Source organism: Phallusia mammillata, chromosome 1 (assembly GCF_965637545.1).
Source record: "Phallusia mammillata chromosome 1, kaPhaMamm4.hap1.1, whole genome shotgun sequence".
Lineage (NCBI taxonomy): Eukaryota > Metazoa > Chordata > Ascidiacea > Phlebobranchia > Ascidiidae > Phallusia > Phallusia mammillata.
Genome location: NC_137252.1, coordinates 9,066,682 through 9,093,867, shown reverse-complemented (window position 1 = coordinate 9,093,867; position 27,186 = coordinate 9,066,682). Strand labels below are relative to the sequence as shown.

Sequence of the window (27,186 nt, the reverse complement as noted above, 5' to 3'; positions counted from 1 at the left end):
CTGTCTGTGACCTGTGGAGCGACTATGCGCCGTACGCCAGGTAGCACGCCTTTTTCCCCTTCAAAAGATACACAGCAGGTTGCTTACATGAACGCAGGTAGCACTAGAGAGAGTGGTTTGCAATTGTGAAGCAGATGTATTGGAACAGTGCAGAAATCTATAGCAAACGCTTCTGTTGTTAAGTGTTTATGGCTACTGTTAGATACTTTGAAGAATTTAATGGCAGCATGAATTGCAAGGCACATACAGATTTTGTACCTTTTCCGCAAGTTAAACTTTACCTGTGTTTTACTTACAGAATCAGAATATAACACTTACTGTAAACATTAGCGCTTAGTTGCTGAGCGCTCATTTGAGACTACGCAATTGCACTTGGGGCGAAATCGCCATTTTGTGCAGCGCGATATCGTTATCAACGTGATTTCCCTTAAGACACAAACTGGACTTTAATAATGTACGGTCCCCAATCTCTGGTTCCATCTTCAATGATGACATACCCACCTCCACTTTACCACCGACCAACAGGGTTTTCTTTGTCCCCTTCAGCGGGCCAGACGGCGTCCGGTTGCCCGCAGAATTACTACCCTCATCACGTTGGGAACCACGCCGCCGCAGCTGCTGCCGCCATGTATGGACCCTACGACGGTTTTCTACAGAACTACGTCCCGTCTGATCCTTGTAAACAAGCACTTATGATGGCTTCTCAAGCAGCTGGGTTTGCTGGCGTTGGAAGCGAGTACAATGCAAGTTTCGGTAAGTTTATCTGCGATTTGGGTTTAAGCAATTTATGTACAAATAACGTTTTTTAGATTACCCCAAAACTGTCGAAATGTGATTTTACAAATAGCCGGACAAAAAACGGAATAGATTCGTATTATCAACTTGTAATTTAAGCGTTTTTTTAAGGTCCTAAAAATCATTAATTCAACGATTTGTATAAATATTTGAATCATTCTCCTAATCAAAATTATTTTACACGATTTAATAGTGTGTAACAAACGGTTATTAACTAAAATTTGTCATACTTTTAGCTAGTTTGAACAACAACTGAATATTGTAATCAACAACCACGCTTGCAAATTCAAGTAATCGCTGTAATAAATGTATTTTTCAAACAATTTTTTACATCATTGTGTGTAAACGGCAATCAAACCTTGCAATGTAATTTATTGCTTAAAAAATTTGGTCGCTAGCTTTGAAAGGGGAAACCCGAATAATTTTCGACAACTACAAGTTTATGGAGTTATACAATGTCAAAAATCTCTATAAATGTTAACGATTGTGCCTATGATGATAGTTCTCATCTTCTTCCCCAATCATCGTGGGAAGGGTGGTGACTTCTACCGGCGCTGAAAATCTTGCTATTGTTTTCTTCACGGCTTTAAAATTATTTGCACCACAACTTGGTCGAGCCACGTGGGTCCCCTAAAGCTGTTTTTGTTGATTTTCGCTTGGATTCTTGCGACGTCGAAGCCTCTCGCGGCTCTAATCCTTTCCGCGATTGTCACCAAACAAAATGCAAACCCTGCTAAGTGGGTAAATGCGAATCCAAACCGTATCTAGACAAATGTGAACTGGTAGTTTACTCTTAAACCTAATTTTGTCAGAAAACAAGAGCGAAAACAGATTACTTTAACGATTTTGTTGTGCTGCATAAAGCGAGTGGCAACAAACATCGGAATTTGTTTTTGGCCACACGTTTACTAATCTTATTTTTCGTCCTGGAACCAATGGAACCATGAGAAATTACCCTCGCACATTTAAAAAAATCCTGTGAGAAAAAAACGAAACTAATGCATATTAACTGCCCTGTTAAAAAAATATTCCTACGACAAGCAAAAAGTAATAAAGGTGCTTGTATTTTCTTCACAATTTTTGACAGAGGTATTCGACTTATATCTTAAAAATTTGATTGAAACCATTTATGTTATGTGTTCATAGCATTTTCCCAATGTAAAAATGATTGCCATGATTTTTCGCCATTTTGCAGTTTTCCGTACCAAAACACAAACACCAAGAGTGTTTTTTTCGAATTGCCTTTTCGAAGTATTATACAAACGTCCTTCAACATTGGGATGCTTCATAGTAGTGTCAATTAACGTTAACGTTCACCAAAACAAAACCAATTAAAGCACTAAAACTTTTCAGACACTCGTTGTTTACATTTCCCCTTTTTTCGAAAAAAAATTTTTTTTTAAACGTTGTGACAATAACGTCGTTAATGGACGCCATCGCATGGGTACAAATATATCGAGCTTAAACTAGACGACACATTAGTCATTGGCACGTCTTGGCTTGTTGAGTCAACAGTTGCTAATTGTTTTGCCACACTTTCCCTCCAGACGACACGAAACCATCAAAACAGCGCCGGGCACGGGCCAACTACAGCCAGTGGCAATTGGAGGAACTGGAAAGGGCGTTCCATACCACACATTATCCGGATATTTTCATGCGAGAGGCCTTGGCGATACGCCTAGACCTTATCGAAGCCCGAATTCAGGTAAGATTTACAATACATTTCTTTCTCACGTTGGGGATTTGGACTTTTTATTTGGGATGTTTTGGATTTGGTCACTTGTAGGATTGAGTCGGTTGAATTTATTGGGAGATTCTGGATTTGGTCGCTTATAAAACCGTATACTGCGCAAGCGATGCCGGGATCTCTTTGAAAACCAGGATTTTTAATTATTGCGAAAAGCTTTGAAACTTAAGACAATGTTAAATAGGAGCGGAAACAAAGTCCACAAGTAGTCTTCACTAATTGCCGCTTGTCTGCGTCCATCAAATGCTGTTTAAACCAACATGAAAGACTTCGGTGTTGGCCACAAACGTTTGCAGATAATATTTTCTAGCGTATGACCTGAAATCAATCATAGTCTGCTTACAAAGGATACAAGAGTCTAAGTGAGAGCGGGGAGGACCCTGCGCAAACAGTAACGGGCGGCTTCTACCGATACCGGTGACGTATAACGGCTCCTGTCGACTGACTGATAACGTCATTAGCTGGTGACTAAGACTAACGTAAAATCGCCGTTGGTTTGTTGCTGGTTGAAGCTTTTTAAGGGGGGAGCGGTGGTCGGGCGGTCGGCTGGAAAGATCCCTATCACTTCTTTTTCTTTTCCGCACCAGCAAGCTCGCCAACCCGCACCGAAGCTGCACCACAAACATCATCAACTTTCGTGAATTGAAAAATTCCTGATTCTTTGAACCCGGCTAACTTGAACTAATCGCGGCGCCGGGCGTTTCGAAGCAAAGCCCGACGGGGTCGACGCCGCAAAACGGTCCGCGGGCATTTCTCGACGTGTTATGGCAACTGCCACTCCGGCTCGCCAGAACAGAGAATAAATCTGTTTTCGGGTTTGCGAACTGTTTGGCATCAATCAAAGCGAAAAGGGTCGAATCACTTTTGAGTTAACTGACTCGGGCTGTGGGCGGCTCCAACGGGATTTGAAGTGAACTTTGGGGACAATTAGACGAACCACTAAAAGCGAGAAAACCGTTAGCGTGTTTTCTATGTCAGCCGAGCCGTGCGTCGTCGAAATAGCGACGCGAGTGCCAAAGTCAAGTTTAAAAATGGCGAGGTTTTCCGTCCATGTATTACAATCGATTTATGTAAATTGGTATTTGTGGAAATTTTGGTACTTCATGACATGGTAAAACAATATGTCCTCAGCAACTATAGAACTTAACCAATAACTTTAAATACCCCACATGATTGGTTGATTACACCGTTAGCGCTAAGCGTTAATTTAGTGTCACAGGTCGTTAATTTAATTCAATGTAAAAACACTGCAGCGCTTGATAAAGTCTTGTTTATTTCGCAGCGGTTTGTAATCGCGTAATTTGAAATAGGAACGGATTGGCTAAGACGTAGATAATCCTCTGTCAGATCCCAGTCACAGTTGGCCGGAAAAGTTCCCAAGTAATCTAAGCTCATAATTAGGCGAAGGCGAAAATGCAACAATCGCGGCTGCGAATTGGGCGTCGCGATCCCGCTACACGCCAATTAATTTTCATTCCAAACTTCCCGTTTTTCTTTGTGTCACTCTGGTGGGTAAATCATCCGCGTTTTGGCGACTGATGGAAAAAGCTTTCCAAGCGTCGCGGCGTCCATTGTTACGACAGCTGACCCCCGAAGGGCACATGATCGAATCGTTGTGTCGTTGACAACGCGATTTTATGTGGTAGATCACAATGCCTTGATTAAAGTATCGAGTTTGGGCAACAGTTTATTTGCCAGTACTGACAAGAATTTTCGCAACCTGTTCTAGGACTACGTCACCAAGCGGTTTCTTTTGTTTTCTAGAAGGTCCTGCTTGTGCTTTTGAGCCCCTTGTGTATCGTGTTATACGCCAGGTTGTTTTCACTCATGATTTACAATGCTCTAGCAGTCCGAATTGTATCGATTTCTGTGCGAACGATGCCAACTGGCCGAAAAACGATTGTTGCCACTTTCCTGTGGCGTTTAACTCGAGATTGAGAGTATTGTCGCATTTTCGCCCCAGTCGTGTGTGCCCAGCCAGAGGGGGCGCATGTGGCCATTGTCCTGTCCCGTTCCCATGGTGTCAAGTTTGCAGATGGGGCGCGACTGAAAATGGGGTAATTGACAGCGCGCAACAATAATCAACAGCAACTGTTTTCTCACCCTGGAATGCGCGGCCGATTTCTATTTTTCGACTTTACCCGTATTAGTCCTAATTACCCGGAATTCGATTATTTCTGTCGAATTAGACGTCAAAGCGTTGTCTAACTCGATTATCCTGTTAATTTTACCCGCTCTCGCGCCACATTGCTTGTAATCCCGAGGTTGAGCCTGAAAATTTGATTAGGCCTCTTTCTTCGCCTCCGTCGACTTTTGGTTTCGCCGCGCATCCAAAATAAATCGTTTCAATCCCATAATGAAATCTTTCGCACCATGATTGGAAAAGTGTGAACATTTTACTGCTTAAGCGGCAAAGGTTTGAGCCACCGGAGTTGTTGAAACTTTAGCGTGCTGTTTAGCGCCCTATATACTCTACTTCTTCGATGCTAAATAATTTTGACGCTACAGTTAATTTTTTGGGATTGCAAAGGCAATTTGTTGGCAAGTAAAAGTTAGCGTAGTTAAATATTGCATTGAATTCTTTTAGAAACACTGGCAAAATCTGTATGTAATTTTTTTCTGGTCGTATAGCATTAATAAATCACTTTTTAATGTTAACTTTGATAATATCTTCCCAAAACAATTTGCTTCAAACATATTCGTGCATAACTGACCACAAAACTTGCATAAATGGCCACTTAACTTTTGACTTTTGATACAATTAAAATTAACCACCTTCACAAATATTTAAAAATGTTTTGAAAGCAAGACAACATTTTTGGGGGTTATATTTAATGTGCACAAAATACGTAACATTGCAAAATAGGCAAAATTTATTAGATAATAGAGAAAAAATAAATACCATTTTAGACGAAATAAGAACTCAAAAAAATGGTCAACAGCAACAACGTATATAGTACGTAATTAATCGTGAAAATTGTGTGCCCGTACACAATAAAGCTCGGGCGGGCAAAACAAAATTTCGCTTCCTTCCGCCGACAATTCCTTGTGATAAATGGACGCGAAACACCTAAAGAAACTTTCACAATGAATCGACATTGACGAGGTGTCGGAAATTAGATTAAACGAGGTGGAGCAGATGCCTACAAATGACAAATCAACGGATATTGCTAACTTTTACGCCCCCGGGCCGCTAAGGTGATTCCCGACAAGTTGTGAGACGTTTTCCGAGCCTGTTTGTATTGCCACAAAGCAACAAATTATTCCATTCATGGCGTTTTCCGGTAGCGCGTTCCAAGTTTTTTTCTGTTTGTTTTCCCACAGGTTCACCCGTAGTCGTCATATATTAGCGCCTTTATAGCGTCCGCATTGCATAATATCACCGTCGCCGCTTGGAAAAACCTCAATGCCAACGTGCCAACTAATTCCGTGCGGATGTGTGTACATTCACGGCCATGACCATGACATCGGCTTCGGATGCTGGCGCTGCGCCGACATTTTCACGCTCGTCGCCCGCGAACAGCGTTCAGCGATTGCGATGGTTGAACAACAAAGCGAACTTCGCTACCGCGTTGCCAAGTCAGGGAAATGTCGCCTTTAATTAGCACCGCGAAAATTGTTGTATCAGCTGCGATCTTATGAGCGCATTGTTGCTGTTGCGTGGCTGCGTGGGGGTTGCGCCACGTCACTTTGAAAACCGTAATCGGGCAGAGGTGATATATTTTGCGTCGGATTTTGTATGTTTGTAGTGGGCAAACCGCCGTTTACCTTTCATATTAAAATACGTGCATAAAAAATCATCCAGCTGGTGGAAAAAAAATTAACACGCAATTGTGGATGCAAGTTTGTTTATTTCTTATGTCACGAAAATTTGGGGCGTTAAATAAATTCTGTGTATGTTCCGTTTACAATATTAGTGAAGAGTTTCCAAAAAATAAGCGACTTTAAACGCAAATGTTTTGGATCCAGACGTTTTAAACAATTAGTCATAATTCTTTGTGGAGTTCATAAGATACTCGTTGTCATTATTTCTTCATGGCGCAGTGCTTATTGCTCTATATATTTCAATAGCGTAATTACGAGAAATGTACAACAGAACACTAACGAGGTGGAAATGCATTCTGCTACTGAACACATAAATAAAAAATTCCTGCATTCAAGCTGGTTTGTTTTCACTCGGCACTCGAGCGCACAACAATGACATCCGCGGCTAATTTTTCGTGCTTGGGAGGCGGATTACGAACGGGACGGAACGGGCTCTAGACAAACAGCAGCACTTGCAAATATTCGCACCACGGTTTTGCACTTAATCACACGTTTTTATCGCCGAAAACCTTGTCATTCGAAACCGCTGTAGACAGATCGCCTCCAAACACAGCGAGAAAAGAGAAGAATCTCTTTCTTTGCTCACTGGATCGTCGGCCCTTGTGCCTGACAACTGAAGTATTTTTTAAGTGTTTCTAATTGTTGTTTTTTTCGCTTTTTTTCAATGTACTCACTAGTGACTGACAACCCGCCGACTAATCTCCACGTCATGTAGCCCCTGCGCAAATCTTCGGGGTGACGAGCTTTTGGGGGGTATTGGATTATCACTGACGCATGGACAGCTCTTCTAAATGCTTTGATTGCGAACTTTTGACCGAAATGATAGTTTAAGTTTTTTTGAGATGATGTTGAATTAGTTTGCGAAGACAAATGTAACTTGCTACCAAAGTCAGTAAAAACTAAAATCCGTAATATTGAAACAAATGCATGTGAACTACTTTAGCTGTAACTAAGAAATTTTGTGATTGCCTATCGTTTTATTTCAACGAATTTGGTTTTCAAAATAATAGCAAATCTAGTTTGATCAGTTATTTTATTGTGTCTGTAACATTTCGGAATCTAGAAATTGGTTGTTCCAAATGTTCCCAATTGATATTTTGTCAATCGACGAGATTTTGTTCGAAATAAAAAAAACTGAGCAATAGGTTTAAACTAGCGCATCGGCCATTTTGCTAGGCGATACGCCTAACCCTGTTTTACGGGTTTTACTCGCTAGTAACGGGTGTCTCCGAGTTAACCCATCATCGTCGAACGATTTATAATTACATAAGTGCGGTGAGTGGTTGGTGGGTTTTGACAGACAACAAGCCGTTCGCCCTACGCCGAAACGAAAGTGCCCGCGCATAAGGAACGCAGTATATCCTCGCAGTCCTAACCGCTTTGATATTTACGCCCTGGTGCACGCGACTGTTGCCTAAATTCTCCGGCGAATCGGAGATCAAAACAAAACATGCAATGGGCACAAACAGCGAGCCCCCGCCCAGACAAAACGCTCGTAACTGCCTCAACACTCCGTCTATTAACTCGCCTGAGTCTACTTAGAGCCGCGCCACTTCGCAATGGCAAAGGTCATCGGGTCACCAGCGGGACAAAATTCCTGTTTTTTTAACCTAATACTTTTCATCCACGGGTAACTTTAGACGCCGTAATCATTTTTTACCACACGGGCCCCCGTAAGGCCTATAAGGCGTTTCGTCTACGTAGCGTTAAACTGATGGGCCCCTTGGACATACCTAGCCCTTTCAGCCAGGCGAAAAGCACGTTAAGCTGATTAGAGCCCGCAATTTTGTCGGGCAAAAAGCGCCGCTGGCCATTATGTAAGCCAACTAGGCATGGAACGGCTTAATGGGGCTACAGGGAGACCTTGGGAGTAAATCTTGTGAAAACATTTACGCAGGATTCTGCCTTCTGTCTTGTTCTACCTGTTGACTGAGGTGTTTTGATACGGCGAATTGAATCCGCACTTGCCTGTAGTTAATGTTTGACATGAGTCCTCGCGTTTCAAAGCTAATCTGACCCATGCTGACCCAGATTTACAAACGCAACCTTATATTTACCATATTTATGAGATGATACAAATCCTATAATAGTGACAAATAAGAGCATTTTGATCTTCGGGATTTGATTTTAACAGGTCTATTTAATATCTTTTGTAGTGGAGTCAATTTATTACATATGATACTTTGGACAGTTGTGAACACAATTAACCGGATTTTGCCATGAATACATACTACAAATGCTACATCAATATTTATCACACTATTTTTTTCAATTTTAGTGATGTGTTACATTTTTAGCGAAGCTTGATGTAAAAAATGCCTTGTTTTTTACTTTTGTCTATAAACACTCGTATTCAACAATTTCCAAAAATAAGTTTTAAAAATACTTACAATTCTTCGCAAATACACACTAACTAGAGTACTTAGCTGTAACATAGAATTGTTTTTTTAAAGGTGTGGTTTCAAAACCGGCGCGCAAAGTTGAGACGACAATTGAAAATGCAATCCAAGTCCAATGCCAGTGCAACCACTAAAGGATGCGAAGAAAAAGAATCAGGCGCAAAAAGCGATCAAGCGGACGGTGATGACTCGAAAACCAAAACAGATCTTCCATCGAATACGACCGAGTCATCGAAAGGCGACTGCGTCACTGATAAGAATGACGTCATGGTCGATGAAAGCAGTAAACCGAGCTATGAGAACAAAACGAGTCAGGAGAAGAGAAAAAAGAAAAAGTCAAAGAAGAAGAGCGAATCGGTTCCCGAAAACGAGGAACAAATGAGTCAGGACGTTTTCGTTGATCAAGGAAAAGACGACGAACCTCAGGGCAACGGAGCGGAAAGCGTCTCTAATCAGATGTACGATCCAATTCCGAAAGCGGAAGCCGTGGACAACTCAGTGTCGCGCTTTTTCGCCGAACAGGGCGACCCCACCCGGGAAAAAGCTTACGAAAACTCCGGAGAATCGCGTGACATGTATAACCCGAATTCCGACATGGCGATGTCCTATACCAGTTGGATGTCCTCAAACAAGGTTTTAAATCCCATGGCAAACGGCGGAAATCCCCGTGAGCGCCATTCCACTTCGAGCAGCGGACACCCCTCCCCTACCGGCCCCCTGATGAGCCCCCACTCCGCAACCCTACATGGTAGCGTGCAGCGGCCCCAGGACTTAAGCATGTTGTCTGGGAGTGAGGGATCGGTCTCGGAAATGTACCAGGACACGGCGGCTTACGCTGGGTATCGGCCCGACTATTCACCCGTGCATCGTACTCCACACACCTTCCCACAAACCTCACCCTCCCAGCAAACCCTCATGATGACGTCATACCCGAGTAACCCGGTCCACGCCAGGGCTCACGACTATAGCACCAGCGCAGGCAATGACACCAGTTCTGCGTTCCCGGCGTCTCCGAGTGCCTCGCTGCGCGCCAAAGCAAAAGACCGCAAACTAAACCATTACGGAACCAGCAACGGGTTTCATACAGTGCCCTCGCAGGCATCGCCATCAACTACGGCAGTTGCTATGGTGGCAGCCTACATGAATGGCGGTAATTCCCATTATACACACACTGACCATTACAACCCGACAATTGCTTCGCACCATTATCAGAACAGATTCTATGGTCACGGGCATGAGGCAAACCAACACCACCATACTGCGCATGCGCACCATAACTTCCACGGTGAGCTGGCCAATGCTGGTTACGTCACAAACGGAGTCCATCTGTAACTGAATTTATGTTTCCGCTGTTGCGGCGTTTTTGTTTTCCACACTTGCGGGAATATATGGCTCCGTTTTGCAGAATTGCGAATACGAGCCAACATTACTTTATGCAACGTATAATAACAGTCTCCTCCTACTTATTTATTTTATTGTTAGACTTGTAGTATATTTGTTTTTCGAGCACAACCCACCAACAAAACTTCATGCCTGTTGGTTTTGCCATATTAGCTTAGCTAGAAGCGCCATTTTTTGAAACGTCAGGCCATTGCCATTTTTGGCCACCGCTTGTTGCTCGTCTATGCAAGACGTTGATTTGTCGAGCTATACGCTCTTCACAACAACAAAAACAAAAGCCATATATATTGCCGGTATAACATTTACGGAATCAAAGAATTTGTGCAAAGCCTGAAAAATGTTGACTGCCTTTTTAAACGAGAAATGCACAAAAGTCGCATATAAGCTTGTGAATTAAAAAAAAAGATTTGACAACAAATTTGTAAAGACATATTTTCCTAACAACAAGAAACAGCCAATACGTTGCTAAATCTGCTTTCTCGCATTACATTTTGCCGTAACGTTTAAAGCCAAGTTTTGTCACATCTTAAAATAAACGTAACCATTGTCAATCGCATTTGGTTTTTATCCAGTTTTGAATGTGCCAATATGTGCATGTTACAAGAGCGGGTTTTTTGTCTTCCCATCACAATCCTGTTCGTTTTTATTCTTTGGCTTCACGAAACGAGTTTCAGCCTTTTTAGCCCTGTTCGAATGTTGTATTGTTGTTCTGTGATTTATGTTTAAATAAAGTTCCGTGAATAAGGTTGGTGTTTCATCCTGTCAGAATATAATCCAAGCCGTATTTCATACTATAACGCAGTGGTTCTCAAACTTTTTGAGCATGCGACACATTAAAAAACTATAATTTTCTTTTGCGGCACACTTCGCAGGTTAACATAAAAAACCTTGTTCACAGAATGTTAATTTTCAACTTTATTCTGGTGGCTATGGATGTTTTTCATTGCCAAGAACAAAAATATGAGCTTGGAAACGTTGTTATGCACACCAGTATTTCGTCATAAATCCTAAAACATGAGGAAATGTTTGCACTTTAATCAGAAAATATTTCGCGGCACACTTGGAAATCTCTCACGGCACACTAGTGTGCCGCGGCACACAGTTTGAGAATCACTGCGTATAACGTTTCTTTATATTGTTGGACATATTGCGAAGTGTTCTATAAGTGATTAAATTCCTCAGTCAGCTTTTAAAAAAAAAATTTTAAGGTTTTATGCCACACAACATGTAATGCAAAAAAATGCAAACGACAAAAAGTCATCCATTCTTGTTTGGTCTTACATCTATCTGAAGGCAGAAAACTTATGATAACTTCCACTAAAATATTAACTTCAAAGCAAATTTAGTACTTGTGTCACTAACGCAATATATTCGCGAAATCATAGCAATGAATAGACGCGGATTTATAAATGGCGGGAAAACTATAATACGGCCTTGGGTTTTTGTTTCGTCTCAATAAAATGGTGCCCACGAAGCCCGTTGTTTAACATTCAGCTGAAGTACAACTTGTGACGAACACAACGAAACAGTCGATCTAAACAAAACTAACCTACATAGCTTCGAATTGACCTCGTTATGTTTCTGAAAAACGCTAAAAATTTTATCCTGTAACTTCACACTCTAAGAAACATAAAAATAATTACCCTAAAGAAACATAAAAATGCCTAAAATGTCGGTACATGGAGTTTGTATCAGATGGGTGTAAATCAAGTGGAGAAAATTCGATAGACAATAAAATTAGCAAATAAATATACGCGGCAATGCTAATAATATTTTATAATTTGGTTTACTTGTTAATTTATTATACACACTAATAAATCGAAACGGTTTGAATTACTTGATAAGAGCATTCATACTTTAATGATCGCTGAGAAATAAGTGTACCAGAGTCAGATCATCTTTGGTGCAGAAGGTTATGAGGGCTTTTTGCAGCTTTTGGGGTAAATGTCAAATAGTAGATTGAAGTATTTTAACATTGGTACACACAAAATCTACTAAAATACTTTCAACAAGTCGTACTTGTCATAATAATTAGCGTACAGCTGTAAGTGTCCTATAACTACTCTGTCTTTGCACCACAAATTTTACGACAAATGTAACACTTATGCTGCTTGATTTTATTACTTTAAGCCTCATATTCGCATAATCCCATAGTGTAACGAGGTTAATTCTCTAAATTAATCCTTCTTCACGCGTTGTTCATGATTCGTGCATTCAACAGAGCCGAATAGGAAGGAGCGCAGGTAAAACACCAACGGTTAATTCAATTTCTAATCTATTTACGGCGGGAGAAGGATAAATTAGTGCCCGTAGCATGCTTGGGAGGGGATTAGTTAGTGGTCTAAACATCATTATTCAATCTTCGGTTTCTGATGGTTGAAAAGACACCGTATCACAAAAATGAACCCGGAAAATAATCACACGTTTATTGATTAGGAATTCATGCGCCTTTTTCACTTTTTTCCCAATTTACTTGTTAGTTTTTTGTGGGTGCTGAAATCCGGTTTTCGAACTGTCATGGCGAATATTGTTGTTGTGCATATGATTAATGGCGGTGTAAAATTGATGACTGGAAAATTGTTTGACATTTTTTTTGCTAAAAGAGAAAATGCAACTCTGATGGTTTCAAGCCCTGCGCGTTGTTGGAAAAAATAGAAACAGAAATAGTGTTCCAGCTGCATTTTTTTCAACGACTGTAGTTCCAAATGTTTTGGCTTTATGAAAAAGGTGATATACTACCACGAATTTGTTATGTGCTTCTCAGTACAACACAAATTAGGTGTTTGCCTAACTTCAAAATGTATGTATTTTTCCTCTGCCTTTACTTCCAATTGGGGGCGCTAGCATTTTTCAAAAGGCTTTTAGTCTTTTTAGGTTGTGAAAAAAAGCTACGGCATTAGCCCGCCACTCCTACCTCAAAAATGCTTGCGATTCTTGACCGACTGGAAATGAATTGCTTGGGAATCTGGTGCTGTGATATATACAGTTGGTGTTGCGCTTGTAAAACGACCCTGGCGCCGCGTCTCAATCCCTTCCTCGTCTATACATCATCTCACCCACATCATGTCTGCACAAACCACTACTTTCCTTTGCACTAAATCCCATCTGCCTTTGCTTCGAGTCTGGCCCACTGTTTATTAGGATCGAAACGTCAAGGGGCAAAGGCTGTAGATGAAAAACCGCTAGCGGCATTCGCACATTATTTAATCACCCGATACGCTTGGAGATTACCAACTGCGTGGTGGTCTAGCATTGGGATAAAGCAAGGCGTGTTTCGAATATCATATTGTTGTTTCTTCGCTTTAAAGACAGTTTATTTTGCGAAAAGAATACGCAAGGAAAAATACCACATGTTTTAAAAAAATTCGAAATCAGTGTTTTGGTCCAGATTAGTGGCCCCTTGTCGGCTCCGTTATTTGATGTAGAGATGGAGTCCGCCTGTTGAAACATAAACAGCGAAATGTGTATCAAATAACTGAATTGACTAGACGCCCCCGAAAGTGCTGAGCCCCACAATGCATCTACTATCTAGGGTAAGTTTCCCACTGAAATACAAGCCTCGTTGTAAACAAAGTATTAGCCAGCCGTGAAGGTTAAAACTATCAGGCAAAGCATTGTTATTCTTAGAAATTGTCTTTTGGTGATAAATGGTGGAAAACAAGGCAGTTATAGTTCATCATAATATACTTGTCAACTACAAAGGATTTGTTATTGCTTAGTTGTCACAAACGACCGAAACGAACCCATGCATTGTTTTTTCTTCGAATGAAAACTATGAATTTTTTAAAACTTTTTACGTTGTATTTAATCCATATTACTAGCTGCCTTGCAACTCTGACTATCACGTGATTTGACAGCATAATCGACCATTCCGATTTTATCATGGTATACATGTGCGCAGTGTTTTTTTAAGGTGTTTTGGGGGACCGAAACGGTCCCCCAAGTTTCTCCAGCGGTTTCCCAAAATTTGCCAGTAGCCTAATAAATAATTCGTTTAAGCAAATATGGCTATTTTTTCGTATTTAAATGAAACACTTGCGGTTTCTTAAAACTACTTAGCGGTCACCCAAACCAAACCTTAAAAAAAAACCTGCATGTGCGCGTCTGAAAGTGCTAACGTTTAGGTTGCTACTCGTTTAAATTGCAAGCATTGACTCCATCGCCTTTTTTTACCTTCCAATTGGTCGTACTTTAAATGTTTTCCAAATGTATCAAAGTATGCTGGGGGTGGGTCTATTGGGTGGTTTAACTCTTTCACTTCCTTTCTTGCAGGCACGATACCTAAATTCGAAGCAAGGTATTGACTTAAACTTAAACATGTGAAGCTATATTTTAAGAGTTGAACCATTTGTGGACATCAGGATTATTCTCAACTTTAAAAAGCCAATACGTTTGTGCTGAGATACTTATTCATCCTAAGGGTTGGTGGTTTCTATGCTTTAAGTTTAGTTGCTTTAAGGCTTGGTCGGCGTAGTTCAGAGCACTTTTTCCCTATTTTTATCGTGTGTTATAAGTTAGACGTGTTTAACTTACCCGAATGTTTCAGTTCACTGTTGCTTCTTAGTGCCGCTTTCACCTGTCGACAAGGATAGTTTGTAAAAAAATTATGTAAGTCTAAATGTTTTGACTCAGGGAAAACCAGAACGGGAAAACAACCCAGAGAGGCTTTTGGGTTTTTGCACAAAAAACGTGGAAAAAATGTGGCAATTTTATTGGTAACACAGCTTCTTTTAATAAATTTTAATCATAAACATTTTTAAAATGTTTATCCTAAGCCTGTAGGTCTGTTGACGACAAGTCTGTAACATACGTTTATATGTAATATATGTTGTTGTTTAATTACCTCGTCTTTATTATCCTTTAGGAGTGTAAGAATATTTTCTGTGCCAAACTTGTGCCGGATATTAAGCGGAATTTTGTCTTCCGTGATTTCCGAATCCGCACTGACTCCAGAATCGCGGGTTTCCTGTATAATATTAGTTAGATTTAGATTAGAAACGCATGCCTTTGTTCGTAATATTTTTACTGACGTATGCAATTATTTTTTATAGTGTCAATCAAAGGTTCAAAGATTTTTCCCCACTTTCGCCGTTTTGAACTTATTTTTTACAAACGTATCAAAAATGGAGCTTTTTCCACACTTGAAGATAAAAAAGGTTTTTCACCTCCCCGAACTTAAAACCGTCTGGAAAGACATAATTTTGAAAAATTTTAATGCTTTTATACTTACCACCAAATGTTCTTCCCATGGATGGCGGATCCGATAAGGTCGTCTTGATTCCGCTTCTTCTTCTGCCGAATCTATCCTATCCCTCAGTCTCTCGTTGATTTGACGATCGGCGGTGCTCAGTCGCAGATAACCACCGGGCGCAGTGATGTCACTGTTTGTTGTGTCACCTCTGAAGTGTTGCCCCAGCAACCTGACATCACCGTGCGATTTGTAGAACTCAGGAAATTCTCTCTGTTTGTGAGCTTCGTGATTGTATTGAAGAGTATCGCCCAAACCGATCTAAAACAGACAAGATATATTTTGTACTAAGTATCCATTACGGTATAATAGATATAAAAGTGACAGGTGTAGTGTAGGTTCTGTAACAGACTAATTGCATTTAAACAACGCTTTTACTCGTAAACTATTAGCTATGACGTGAACGTATTGCATTTTTAAACTTCCAATTGACACGATAGAATGACCAAAACAGAGAATGTGAGGTAATCTAATTCGGAAACTTATAACCCGATTTCAAATTAATATATTTCATGACATTTCCAAAACACATGAGCTTTTGTAAGTGGGTGTTTATGCGGTTAACTGCACAAATTTGTCCTGGTTCAATGGTTTTATTGCTATGATGTTTATATTATTATTCAGACTAATGCAGCTTGACCTTTTCATCAAAACAACTTACCTTGTTAACTTCCCGTGAATGTATGAGATCTTTTGCTCCGGTTTCGGTTATTTTGAGACTGGCTGTTCTAAAAAGACGAGCCGCGTTTGGAGAGACGCGAAATTTCGGGACAGACACCTTGCCACTGCCACCCTGTGGGCGCTTGTTTTGACCTGAAATCATACATTCAAAAACTAGAAACTAGCCATTTCATATCCAAAATATTCGATAATTCAAACTTTTATCTCAGCAAAGAACACTTTTACAAGGTATTTTATGCAAAAATTGAAAGCATTAACTTTCTATATGTTGGCCCGTTAATTACAGTAATTAAATACTATAGTAGTTACATCGCATTAATTCTATAGGGTTAGGGTACATTAGGGTTAGGGTACGACCTATTTAAAATGCTGGGAAAATAAATAAGATATAAATACGCTACGATCGAATTACCCGTACTAAAACTGAAGTGAACATTACCATAAGGTTCCTATTACGACCTTTTTTACAAGATTGGAAATATTCAGCAAAAATGGTATAGTTAAAGTTTTACCTTGAACTCCTGACATTGGTTTGTCGGTATTGGGACGAGAAACTTGATTTGATGGTTGCGCTGACAAAAGTCTTGGCGGTGTTGGTCGGATAGTACTACGATTCAACACTGCGCTTTTGGCTTTGTTTCTTACAGCTCGATTTCTAGCAAAACACGAAGGGCTACGAACACCCGATCTACTTGCTACGTCTCTCAGTGAAGGCTTTTGATTTTCCTCAACCTCTTCAGTTGGAAATGTGGTTAATTCTCTAGGGTCCTTCTCCTTAAGTCCCCTGTTTATTTCAGGATATTTGTTAGTTCGTTGACCCCAAGCTTTTTGCACTACTCCCCGATACGTCGGTGAGCCTCTTTGACCCAGCTTATGGTAAAGTTTTGCTTGGTGAAGATCGTCGGCCTCTTGTAGTGCTGAAAAACGACAATGGAATGACTACTGGTAGTTTTGAATACCTAAGCTTATCCTATTTCGACACTTTAAAGCAGTGGTCGGCAACCACTGGTCCGCGGCCCGGTGCCGGTCCGTGAGGAATTGTTTACCGGGCAGCATAAAACTTTCTTAAGGTTCACATTAAATCAAAGTTTTAACAGCTATATTGGTTTTCAGTGCTGAACATTTGTGGTTTTTATCGGCCGGTCCGTGATAAAAATATTAGTTTGAAACCGGTCCTCAATGCAAGAAAGGTTGCCGACCCCTGCTTTAAAGGAAGACGCATCCGCGTCTGCAAATCGACGAGTCAAGATTGACTTTCGATGATTTTGCATTGTTGCATCACAATAACAGGGCATGCTAAACTCCTAATTGACATCAAACTATGTCCAGTTGACAATAATACCAAATATTAAGGCTAATGTTTTGGTTGCATTTAGTACTAACCTTGACCTCTTTATTGTAAAAACATGTCTGAAACAATTCTGTGCCACCTCAAACATTAAAGCAAGACCCTTAGTACTATAAAACTCGTGGCACTGCTCTGGTTAAACAGCTATAAACCTACTAAGAACAATTACAAGTACCTTGTGGGCTGTGTAGTAGCTGCCAGCACTTCTTGTAATTGTCCAAAGTTGTCCCGAATATTGTTCTATCCGGTTTGGCTTGGCTTCGACGAGTTGTTGTCGCAACATAAGCCGGCTGGACTGCGATTGAGGTCGACATGGTGTTGTGTGGAATCAGCCGATTGCAATACGATAACACTTACTGAACGGTATTTTGCACCTGAAAAAGACGAGAGCGTCTCGCTAAAGCGAATGCTCAGATCCTACTGTAAAGCCGATAGCGCGCATTCAGTGCCACTGCCCGTAGCGCCCCGAACAATGCCTGATTGTACATTGTTCTGCTTATCGCATCTCATAGCTGTGACTGATTAATTAAAACCTCTCTGTAGGCGTGTGATCGATACACAATGTTAATATAAGGCCCACAAGACAAACGGGTTGTGCCTACCGCGTTGTACATAATGTCCGCCCAGTTACAACTTGCCATCAAATCCTCTTAACCCTTCAAAACACTTCAAACTGATTGACTACCCTAACTAAGCAGACAAGTACTGCCGAAGTGCCGTATTGACTGATCTACTTGTCTGATAAACGTCTCAGTAAGGTCAGCCTGCGAAGTTTCACTTGATATCCTGCGCAGAAAGCGAAACATTTGTCGACAATGTTTATATCAATGTTTCCACGAAACAGAAACTCCTATTGACAATTTGCCGAAGTCGAACCATATCCGCGATAGGTCGATCGTAATCACAACGATTCACACAGCATGGAGTTGGATTCACACTTACATTGGTTCAATGCGTGTACAACGTAAAGGCACAGCGAAGTGTCTCCGACGCCATTGTGTTTATTTTTTCACAAAGAGAAATTCGACACCGATACGTCACAATTGGCATCTTCTCCGAGTTTGTTGGTTGCCAAGATACGCACTGGCCACAAAAAAACGCGTTTAGAAAGCAAAATCAAGTGAGAGACCAAATTAGAAGAACAAACCGCCATATAAAGTTTAACAGAAGTAAAAGAGATAAAAATGTAAGACAATTTTGCTGATTCAGTCATGACCGTTTTCAGCGAACAAGAAACCGTTATCAACTGCAGTTGGTCCGAACAAACCTTTGTATGTAAGGACTAAAAGTGACACGAACCAGTTTGAAACTAGAATGTACCGGCGAAAACCCACCGAAAACCGGACTTTTTTTTCGACCCCCAAAGTTCAACAAAGGAAACGCTGTAGGATTTTTTCAAAAATCGAGTCAAAATTTCTGGTTTTCGATTCCAGTTCAAACCGGTTTACAGGTTCGGTAGGCGGCTAACTAGCCAGAACCAGATTGAAACTAGAAAATTCCGGCGAAAATCCACCCAAAACCGAATTTTTCTTCGATTATTTTACCCCAAAATTCGAAAAAGGGGTCCTTTGTGGACTAAAACTGACCAGAACCAGTTTGAAACTAGAATGTACCGGCGAAATCCCACCGAAAACCGGACTTTTTTTCGACCCCAAAAATTCAACAAAGGAAACGCTGTAGGATTTTTTCAAAAATCGAATCAAAATTTCTGGTTTTCGATTCCGGTTCAAACCGGTTTGTAGGTTCGGTAGGAGGCTAACTAGCAAGAACCAGATTGAAACTAGAATATTCCGGCGAAAATCCACCCAAAGCCGAATTTTTCTTCGATTAATTATTTTACCCCAAAAGTTCGAAAAAGGGGTCCTTTGTGGACTAAAACTGACCAGAACTTTATTTTAAACTGACAAATGAAACTGAATTTTAAAACCTACCACTTCGACGGATTAAAAACACAAGTTCCTTATAACTTGCTAAATCAGAAGCAACTAAGTTGGAATTAGAGAAAAGACGGTCGTAATTTTCAGCCGCATCTCGACCTATAGGTGGCGCATCGAACTAGTTATTAGTAACATCATGATCACGGGTTTGAGATTAGGAAGCCAAACAAGTGGTAAATGTTAACGGCCGATTTGCGGACCACACTCTTCACGCAAAATGAAATCAACAACTTTGACGCCACTACAAACCTGATATCCAGGGTTTCCATGCCGTCCTTATGTCTAAGATTTGTCCTTGTTTGAAGGGCAATATCTTAGAAAAAAATATTGTCCTTATTTTTAAATTAACCCTGTTTTTGAATTATTTTGTCTTGTTTTCAACAATTATAAGTTAAGACACATTCCAGCTACAAGTAAAATGAAACCTTAGACTTGAGCTGTCGTGAGATGCACGGAGTATTTTCACCGAACAAAGTGTTGCTCGAACAGATTGTGTCTGGCAAAAATTGCATGGCATGTGACATGTCATTGCTCGTATAAAAGCAAAAAATTGTCATGTCGATTGCAACTCAACTTGGTTATAACAGTCCACTTTGTATTTTTGTAATATCATTAATTCAATTATATTTTAAAAGTACCCCTAAGTACTTTTTGTGTATAATTTGTACATAAATGTGTACATAAATTTAAAGAGGGTGTACTGTACATAAATTGTAATGCCGAAGAAATCTCAATTTTATGTTGTAATGGATAAGGTCAAAACTATCGCAGTGATATAGTTATAACTTACGCGGTGATATAGTTAAGTTGGCAATGCCTTTTTTCAGAATGATACAACAACAACACCCTATCCAGTTGTTGTAAAGATGACCACTAATACAAAAGTGTTGTTCCAAAAAGAAGTATTGTGCAAGTGTCATGACCCAAGTAGTGCAATCAGTGTTATGATTAGTACCTACTGGATTTTTGATATTCGCTTTCCAAAGGATTTAACAAAAACACTGCAACTTTTGGCATTCCTTTTAAAAATGCCATGTGAAAGGGGAAGGTCTGTACAAAGGGTTATCAACCACTTTTAAATTTGTGTAAAAAAAATCCTTTTTATTCGTTTCTTTTATTTCTTTGTACCTCAATAGATGTTGTTTGATTTATAAATCCTACGTTTGTGTTTTTTTTTTTCTGAGTGGAAAAGACTATGCAAGGGGTGTAAGCAGGAAAATATGTAGGCTAATGACCGTGGGTAAACACCAGGTATTGGTGTGAATCACCACACCAGCGGGTGTTAAACATCATGCGTGGAGTTTTCCACCACAACCCAGGGGGTGGAATTCTCCAACACCGCTTGGAAATTTGGGACCACCCCTCGGGTTTTGTAAACTCCGCCTTTTTGATTTACAGTGAAGGACACAGAAACTTGTTCACCATTGGCTTTTAAGTAGGCTAGTTCAGTGCTCTTGAACCTTTTTTGGCGTGGTGAACCCTTAAAGTTGTTGTGACGAACTAATGCACCCTGTTTACTTAAAAGAAACTGAGATAAAAATCGTTATGCATATCATCTTGTCAATTGACTCCAAGCATATGTTCGCGAATTTTCGATGAAACATCGGCGAAAAAACCAACACCCGATATCCTAACATCACCCGAATGTATTACAGACACTATCAAACTTGACACGGGGATAAACCATTGAAAAAGTTTACCTCGGTTATACATATACAGTTGAAACCCACATTTTTTTTCTATATCTTGAAAGTCAAACATATGGTTCATTGTCGCAAGCAAGCAAGCGGGCCAATTTGTATCGATGCTCGACGAGGGATTGATAGAAACTCCCATTTCGCCGTTTCTGCATTTTAAATTAGACAACCTAACAACCAGCAGCTCCAAACGGTGAAATCCTGGTCTTGAAACAGCATTAAAAACGCGACATTGAGCAGACAATTGGCACGAAAAAATAGTTTAATACGCGTAGACCAGTAAATGACGCATAAAACGACAGAAAAGCGATAAAAAACATAAAAAAAAACGACAGCAAACTCTGAAAAATGCCAAGAGCGATCTATTCCTTTTTTGTTACCGAACAATTAGTGCAACAAGCACAGGCGAAAAAGTACTTTAACGGGTGGTTTAATGGCGGTAAAAATGAACACGGGTCGGCTTCTCGTTACCTGCGATGGGCAACTAAATGTTGTAACGGTTTTACTCGAATAAAATAAAATTAATTAAAACTGTCTGTGTTGCTGCTGATGGCTGTGCATGTTGGCAAATGCCTTCACTGTATGCAACAAAACTTACAACACCGTCGCTTATTTTTTCTCTTTTTCTTTGCTTTGCTGGTGTCAGGGGTTGCAATTCTATGGACCCCACTTTCCTCGGCTGTACTATCGACCCGTTTTTCTGCTTTGCGTGTATCATGAATCTCACTTTCCTCAGCTATATTGTCGACCTGTTTTTTTGCTTTGCGTGTAATATGAATCTCACTTTCCTCAGCTATATGGTCGACCTGTTTTTCTGCTTTGCGTGTATCATGAATCTCACTTTCCTCAGCTATATTGTCGACCTGTTTTTTTGCTTTGCGTGTAATATGAATCTCACTTTCCTCAGCTATATGGTCGACCTGTTTTTCTGCTTTGCGTGTATCATGAATCTCACTTTCCTCAGCTATATTGTCGACCTGTAGTTCTGCTTTGCGTGTATCGTGGACCTCACTTTCCTCAAGTGTATGGTCGACCTGTTTTTCTGCTTTGCGTGTATCATGGACCTCACTTTCCTCAGTTGTATTGTCGACTTGTTTTTCTGCTTTGCGTGTATCATGGACCTCACTTTCCTCAGTTGTATTGTCGACTTGTTTTTCTGCTTTGCGTGAATCATGGACCTCACTTTCCTCAGCTATATTGTCGACCTGTTTTTCTGCTTTGCGTGTATCATGGACCTCACTTTCCTCAGTTGTATTGTCGACCTGTTTTTCTGCTTTGCGTGTATCATGGACCTCACTTTCCTCAGTTGTACTGTCGACCTGTTTTTCTGCTTTGCGTGTATCATGGACCTCACTTTCCTCAGTTGTACTGTCGACCTGTTTTTCTGCTTTGCGTGTATCATGGACCTCACTTTCCTCAACTATATTGTCGACCTGTTTTTCTGCTTTGCGTGTATCATGGACCTCACTTTCCTCAGTTGTACTGTCGACCTGTTTTTCTGCTTTGCGTGTATCATGGACCTCACTTTCCTCAGTTGTATTGTCGACTTGTTTTTCTGCTTTGCGTGAATCATCGACCTCACTTTCCTCAGCTATATTGTCGACTTGTTTTTCTGCTTTGCGTGTATCATGGACCTCACTTTCCTCAACTATATTGTCGACCTGTTTTTCTGCTTTGCGTGTATCATGGACCTCACTTTCCTCAACTATATTGTCGACCTGTTTTTCTGCTTTGCGTGTATCATGGACCTCACTTTCCTCAGTTGTACTGTCGACTTGTTTTTCTGCTTTGCGTGTATCATGGACCTCACTTTCCTCAGCTATATTGTCGACCTGTTGTTCTGCTTTGCGTGTATCATGGACCTCACTTTCCTCAGCTGTACTATCGGCCTGTTTTTCTGCTTTGCGTGTATCATGGACCTCACTTTCCTCAGCTATATTGTCGACTTGTTTTTCTGCTTTGCGTGAATCATCGACCTCACTTTCCTCAGCTATATTGTCGACCTGTTTTTCTGCTTTGCGTGTATCATGGACCTCACTTTCCTCAACTATATTGTCGACCTGTTGTTCTGCTTTGCGTGTATCATGGACCTCACTTTCCTCAACTATATTGTCGACCTGTTTTTCTGCTTTGCGTGTATCATGGACCTCACTTTCCTCAGTTGTACTGTCGACCTGTTTTTCTGCTTTGCGTGTATCATGAATCTCACTTTCCTCAGCTATATTGTCGACCTGTAGTTCTGCTTTGCGTGTATCGTGGACCTCACTTTCCTCAAGTGTATGGTCGACCTGTTTTTCTGCTTTGCGTGTATCATGGACCTCACTTTCCTCAGCTATATTGTCGACCTGTTGTTCTGCTTTCCGTGCATCATGGACCTCACTTTCCTCAGTTGTATTGTCGACTTGTTTTTCTGCTTTGCGTGAATCATGGACCTCACTTTCCTCAGCTATATTGTCGACCTGTTTTTCTGCTTTGCGTGTATCATGGACCTCACTTTCCTCAGTTGTATTGTCGACTTGTTTTTCTGCTTTGCGTGTATCATGGACCTCACTTTCCTCAGTTGTACTGTCGACCTGATTTTCTGCTTTGCGTGTATCATGGACCTCACTTTTCTCAGCTATATATTGTCGACCTGTTGTTCTGCTGTGGGTGTATCATGGACCTCACTTTCCTCAGTTGCATTGTCGACTTGTTTTTCTGCTTTGCGTGTATCATGGACCTCACTTTCCTCAGTTGTACTGTCGACCTGTTTTTCTGCTTTGCGTGTATCATTGACCTCACTTTCCTCAGTTGTACTGTCGACCTGTTTTTCTGCTTTGCGTGTATCATGGACCTCACTTTCCTCAGCTATATTGTCGACCTGTTGTTCTGCTTTGCGTGATTCATGGACCTCACCTTCCTCAGTTGTAGTGTCGACTTCTGTTTCGTCTTTCTTTGCAGCAATGTTTTTACTATCCTCTGAGTTGAAATTGTTTGTGTTTACTTCCGATTCTCCTTTCTGTTGAGAGTGGGATTTTAGGTTTAACCGTCTTGCCTGAATTGTCTGTCTGAGAGCTTTCATCGAAGGCGTTTGTGTGCTGGCATTTTTCATAACGGACTTTGCCGTAGAATTGAAATGATACCAATTTCCCACCGGAAAGGTCAGACTATTAATAGGTTTCGATGGACAGACTTTTGCTTCTAACTGCTCCTTTTTAACCTTATTTCTCGCCAAGTGGGGTGGTTGACAAGGCGAAATCTGACTTGCCAAAAAATCACAAAGAGATTGGTTGAACTTTTTCACTTGACCAAATACAGGTTTAGAGGTTGTGGAAAAAGCTAAATCCTTTCTTGCTGCTTCATCTGTTGCACCCATTTGTGATAACCTTTCGTCCCTTTTCCTTGTCACTTTTTCCGCCTTGCTCGCCTTTTTTACTTGGGTTGATGTTTGCACATTTGCCAGGCCTTTGACGAAGGCATTCAAGTACATAGACGGTTGACGAACCGGGCGCCCGGTTTGGTATAGAATAACATTGTTTGCCGGCATCAAAACATACTGTGAGTCGGTGGGGTGAGTGACAACCCAACACCTGTAGCCAGGATCAACCAGCAGTCCACCTGCGCATAAAATATACGTAGTTAATGAACAGTGTTTAAGAGCTATTGTCTTGTTAATGTAAGAAATGTTAATGCTAACATGTAGTCGAAAGCTTGTAAAACAAAGTGTTGATAACAAAAGTGTCCAGTGTTCTTAAAAACCCATACCCGGTAGATTTTTCTCACTGGAGAAATCTTTTTCGGGTTTTAGACCGAACCAGAACCATATATTTCCAGAATCAGTCTTACAAGTCTCCACAACCTTATCTGAAAAGCGAAAAGTAGCATTAATGACGCCATTACGTTGAAAAATACGTCATTAGGTTAAACATGATAAAACCAACCTTTGTCGGATAACAATGCTGGGCAGTGTAATGTCCGTTCGTCGATAAGGCACCGATTAAAACAGCTCGCCTGTTGGGAAAAAAATACCATGTCCTTTTTTGCATATTATGTGACCAGGATATGTTTGACAGCTATATACAGTTTGGCCGCTGGGTCCTCCGCTCTTGAAAATGCGCCCCCAAAACGGGAAAATACCAAAAAAATCATTTCCACTGGTGTTAGCCCCCTCTTAAACAGAGGTAATCTACTTTAATGCCAAAAGTTTTGTAAAAATCCAATTATGGGACTCTTTTCGTTAAATATTATTTGCCCTACATCAACCATCGTCCGCTTGCGGCAACTATAGTGCTAGTAACCATAAGAGTATTTACCTGAACAGGATATATGATATTCTCAAGTCAAGGCTCCTGCAAAAAAATGATTTTTTTATTGAAACCCAATTGAACGACAAAAGTTGTTGCGTTTTCACTGCTTCTTACCCTTCTTCAGCCATTCCAAGATAAGGCATCGGTATAAAAATCTTTTCTTCTTATCTCTCGCCCAACTCTTCCACGAGTCGAAATACGCCATTTTGCACGGGAGCATATAATATTGCGTCCGTTTACAAAATGAAATTTCAAGAAAAATACCGCAAAACTGCAAGTTCCCATGAGACCCATTGTTAGATCAAAGGACTGTGACGCCACAACCAGCTTATTGTGACCATTTGTTGCCAGCATATATGCATGCAATGATGTATATCATTTTCTTCAGACAATAAGATGAAGTTGTTTGACAAAACGTCACTTATATTGACAAAACGTATGTCTTTAGGTCATAACTAAACGGCCACATGACACTGCATCTGCGGTCGACAACCTTTTTTGTGAGTAATAGTGGTTTGTGCCAGATGATTTAAAAGAAAAGAAACTAGTGTTTTATGCATGTTGGCACTGAAAACAAGCAATGTAACTCAGCCAGCATATGTTGAATAGTTTGCAACTAGGAAAGTGTCTTTCCAAATGCCGTTCGCTGTTTTACATAATCTGTGGTTCGTATTCACGACAACGAAAGTGTACACTCAGTTAGGGATATGGTTACGAATTTTCTTCATGAAACAAATACCTTAACAGCAAGAGATAGAAAAGATGCAAGTTCGTGTTGCCTTTGCAATGTCACAGTTAAGAAAACTACAAGCAACTCAGAAATATCATTACAATAGTGGGCACAACGCTGCAATACGCATTTTGTTTCATAAGTGTTCTATAAGATTTGTTCGCCTGTAAAAAATGGTAAACCTGTAAAAAATGGTTGGCCTATATTCTTTAACAGTATGTTAGTTGTGAAAAAGCAATCCTGTAAAAGTTTGAAGCCCCAGAGTTAATTAACGCTGCAAGGGTAAAACGTTTAAAACGGAAAACAACCCTAAAATAAGTAGGCTACGTTTTTTGAAATAGTATGCAGTTTTTAGGATCAATTAAGTTCATACCTGTGAAATTTTACCCGCCATTCGGAAACCGATTTCATTAGAACATACAGCGTGCCCTTGGCCTAGGCCAGCGTTTCTCAAATTGGGGTCCGCGGTCCTTTTTAGGGGTCCGTGAGGCAATTTTGGGGGGACTGCGAAAAGGTTGAAGTATTTCTATAATCTTATTTGGCGTCAGTTTGTGCCACTGAATAAGTTTAAATCAAAGTAGAATTGAGAATCGACTGTTTCCATTGCTAAACAATAGCCTTTAATGCATGACAACTAACAAACATGCAATTGTTCGCGCACAATCGTAATGTTTTTTTTTTGTTTTTTTTGTGATGTCACATGGGGCTCTCTAAAATACGCAATCTACGCAAGCTACGCAATCTATACGCAATCTACTTATAAAACCTATGCAACTTTTAAAAATGTTGACGGTTAGGGCTTTTAGGGTCTGGGTGAGGGATTATAATAAAAATAACACTATAATTTAGTTTTAGATGCCCAGTTTAGGCGTAATATTCACATGTGTGTTGAAAGTGGTACTAAATACCGTATGGTGCCGCATGTTAACATATGTAAGAAAATTAAGCCCAAAAGGTATCTGAGATTAAATTATATAGTTATTTTTGTTAAAAACCTTCACCCAGACCCTAATAGCCCTAAACCGTCAACATCTTAGTTAGTTTTTTTTAGTAGATTGCGTAGATTGCGTATTTTAAAGCAGCCCTGTTATA

The 27,186-nt window shown here is 40.4% G+C and overlaps 4 protein-coding genes across 5 annotated transcripts; 1 reads left to right on the top strand and 3 right to left on the bottom strand.

The window, feature by feature from the left end:
• Positions 1-306: 306 nt before the first annotated feature.
• LOC145204375 (uncharacterized) lies at positions 307-10,900 on the top strand. Its single transcript, XM_080076894.1, has 3 exons — positions 307-753; positions 2,343-2,500; positions 8,821-10,900. The coding sequence occupies exons 1-3, from the start codon at positions 453-455 to the stop codon at positions 10,096-10,098; spliced, it is 1,737 nt and encodes a 578-aa protein (XP_079933020.1). The 5' UTR covers positions 307-452; the 3' UTR covers positions 10,099-10,900.
• A 2,548-nt stretch (positions 10,901-13,448) lies between these two features.
• Positions 13,449-18,241, bottom strand: LOC145209096 (uncharacterized). Of its 2 annotated transcripts, XM_080079339.1 has the most exons (8): positions 17,620-18,239; positions 16,609-17,013; positions 16,077-16,228; positions 15,398-15,676; positions 15,011-15,133; positions 14,701-14,743; positions 14,341-14,448; positions 13,449-13,605 (listed from the first exon to the last, which is right to left on the bottom strand). In XM_080079339.1, the coding sequence occupies exons 1-8, from the start codon at positions 17,756-17,758 to the stop codon at positions 13,580-13,582; spliced, it is 1,275 nt and encodes a 424-aa protein (XP_079935465.1). In that variant the 5' UTR covers positions 17,759-18,239; the 3' UTR covers positions 13,449-13,579. The 2 variants fall into 2 exon arrangements, with proteins under 2 accessions (XP_079935465.1, XP_079935466.1); XM_080079340.1 differs by lacking the exon at positions 14,341-14,448 and having other exon boundaries at positions 17,620-18,241.
• Positions 18,242-21,223: 2,982 nt separating this feature from the next.
• On the bottom strand, positions 21,224-22,993 carry LOC145225401 (uncharacterized). The gene is made up of 3 exons (XM_080092119.1): positions 22,961-22,993; positions 22,113-22,910; positions 21,224-21,941 (listed from the first exon to the last, which is right to left on the bottom strand). Exons 1-3 carry the CDS (start codon positions 22,991-22,993, stop codon positions 21,654-21,656), a joined length of 1,119 nt encoding a protein of 372 aa, XP_079948245.1. The 3' UTR covers positions 21,224-21,653.
• A 702-nt stretch (positions 22,994-23,695) lies between these two features.
• Positions 23,696-24,604, bottom strand: LOC145225300 (uncharacterized). Its single transcript, XM_080092022.1, has one exon. The coding sequence runs from the start codon at positions 24,602-24,604 to the stop codon at positions 23,696-23,698; it is 909 nt and encodes a 302-aa protein (XP_079948148.1).
• Positions 24,605-27,186: the final 2,582 nt, after the last annotated feature.

Bases quoted from the DNA above. Each gene is read 5' to 3' on its own strand.
- LOC145204375 (XM_080076894.1), top strand. From the start codon at position 453: ATGTACGGTCCCCAATCTCTGGTTCCATCTTCAATGATGACATACCCA. The intron at 754-2,342 runs GTAAGTTTATCT...CTTTCCCTCCAG, and splicing joins CGAGTACAATGCAAGTTTCG to ACGACACGAAACCATCAAAA. The intron at 2,501-8,820 runs GTAAGATTTACA...GTTTTTTTAAAG, and splicing joins TTATCGAAGCCCGAATTCAG to GTGTGGTTTCAAAACCGGCG.
- LOC145209096 (XM_080079339.1), bottom strand. From the start codon at position 17,758: ATGTCGACCTCAATCGCAGTCCAGCCGGCTTATGTTGCGACAACAACT. The intron at 15,677-16,076 runs GTAAGTTGTTTT...TGTCTGTTTTAG, and splicing joins ATTCACGGGAAGTTAACAAG to ATCGGTTTGGGCGATACTCT. The intron at 13,606-14,340 runs GTAAAAAAAGGC...ATGTTTCAACAG, and splicing joins AAAGTACGACCAATTGGAAG to GCGGACTCCATCTCTACATC.
- LOC145225401 (XM_080092119.1), bottom strand. From the start codon at position 22,993: ATGATACACGCAAAGCAGAAAAACAGGCCGATA. The intron at 22,911-22,960 runs GTACAGCTGAGG...GCAGAACAACAG, and splicing joins AGCAGAAAAACAGGCCGATA to GTCGACAATATAGCTGAGGA. The intron at 21,942-22,112 runs GTCGACCATACA...GCAAAAAAACAG, and splicing joins CACGCAAAGCAGAAAAACAG to GTCGACAATATAGCTGAGGA.
- LOC145225300 (XM_080092022.1), bottom strand. From the start codon at position 24,604: ATGCCGGCAAACAATGTTATTCTATACCAAACCGGGCGCCCGGTTCGT.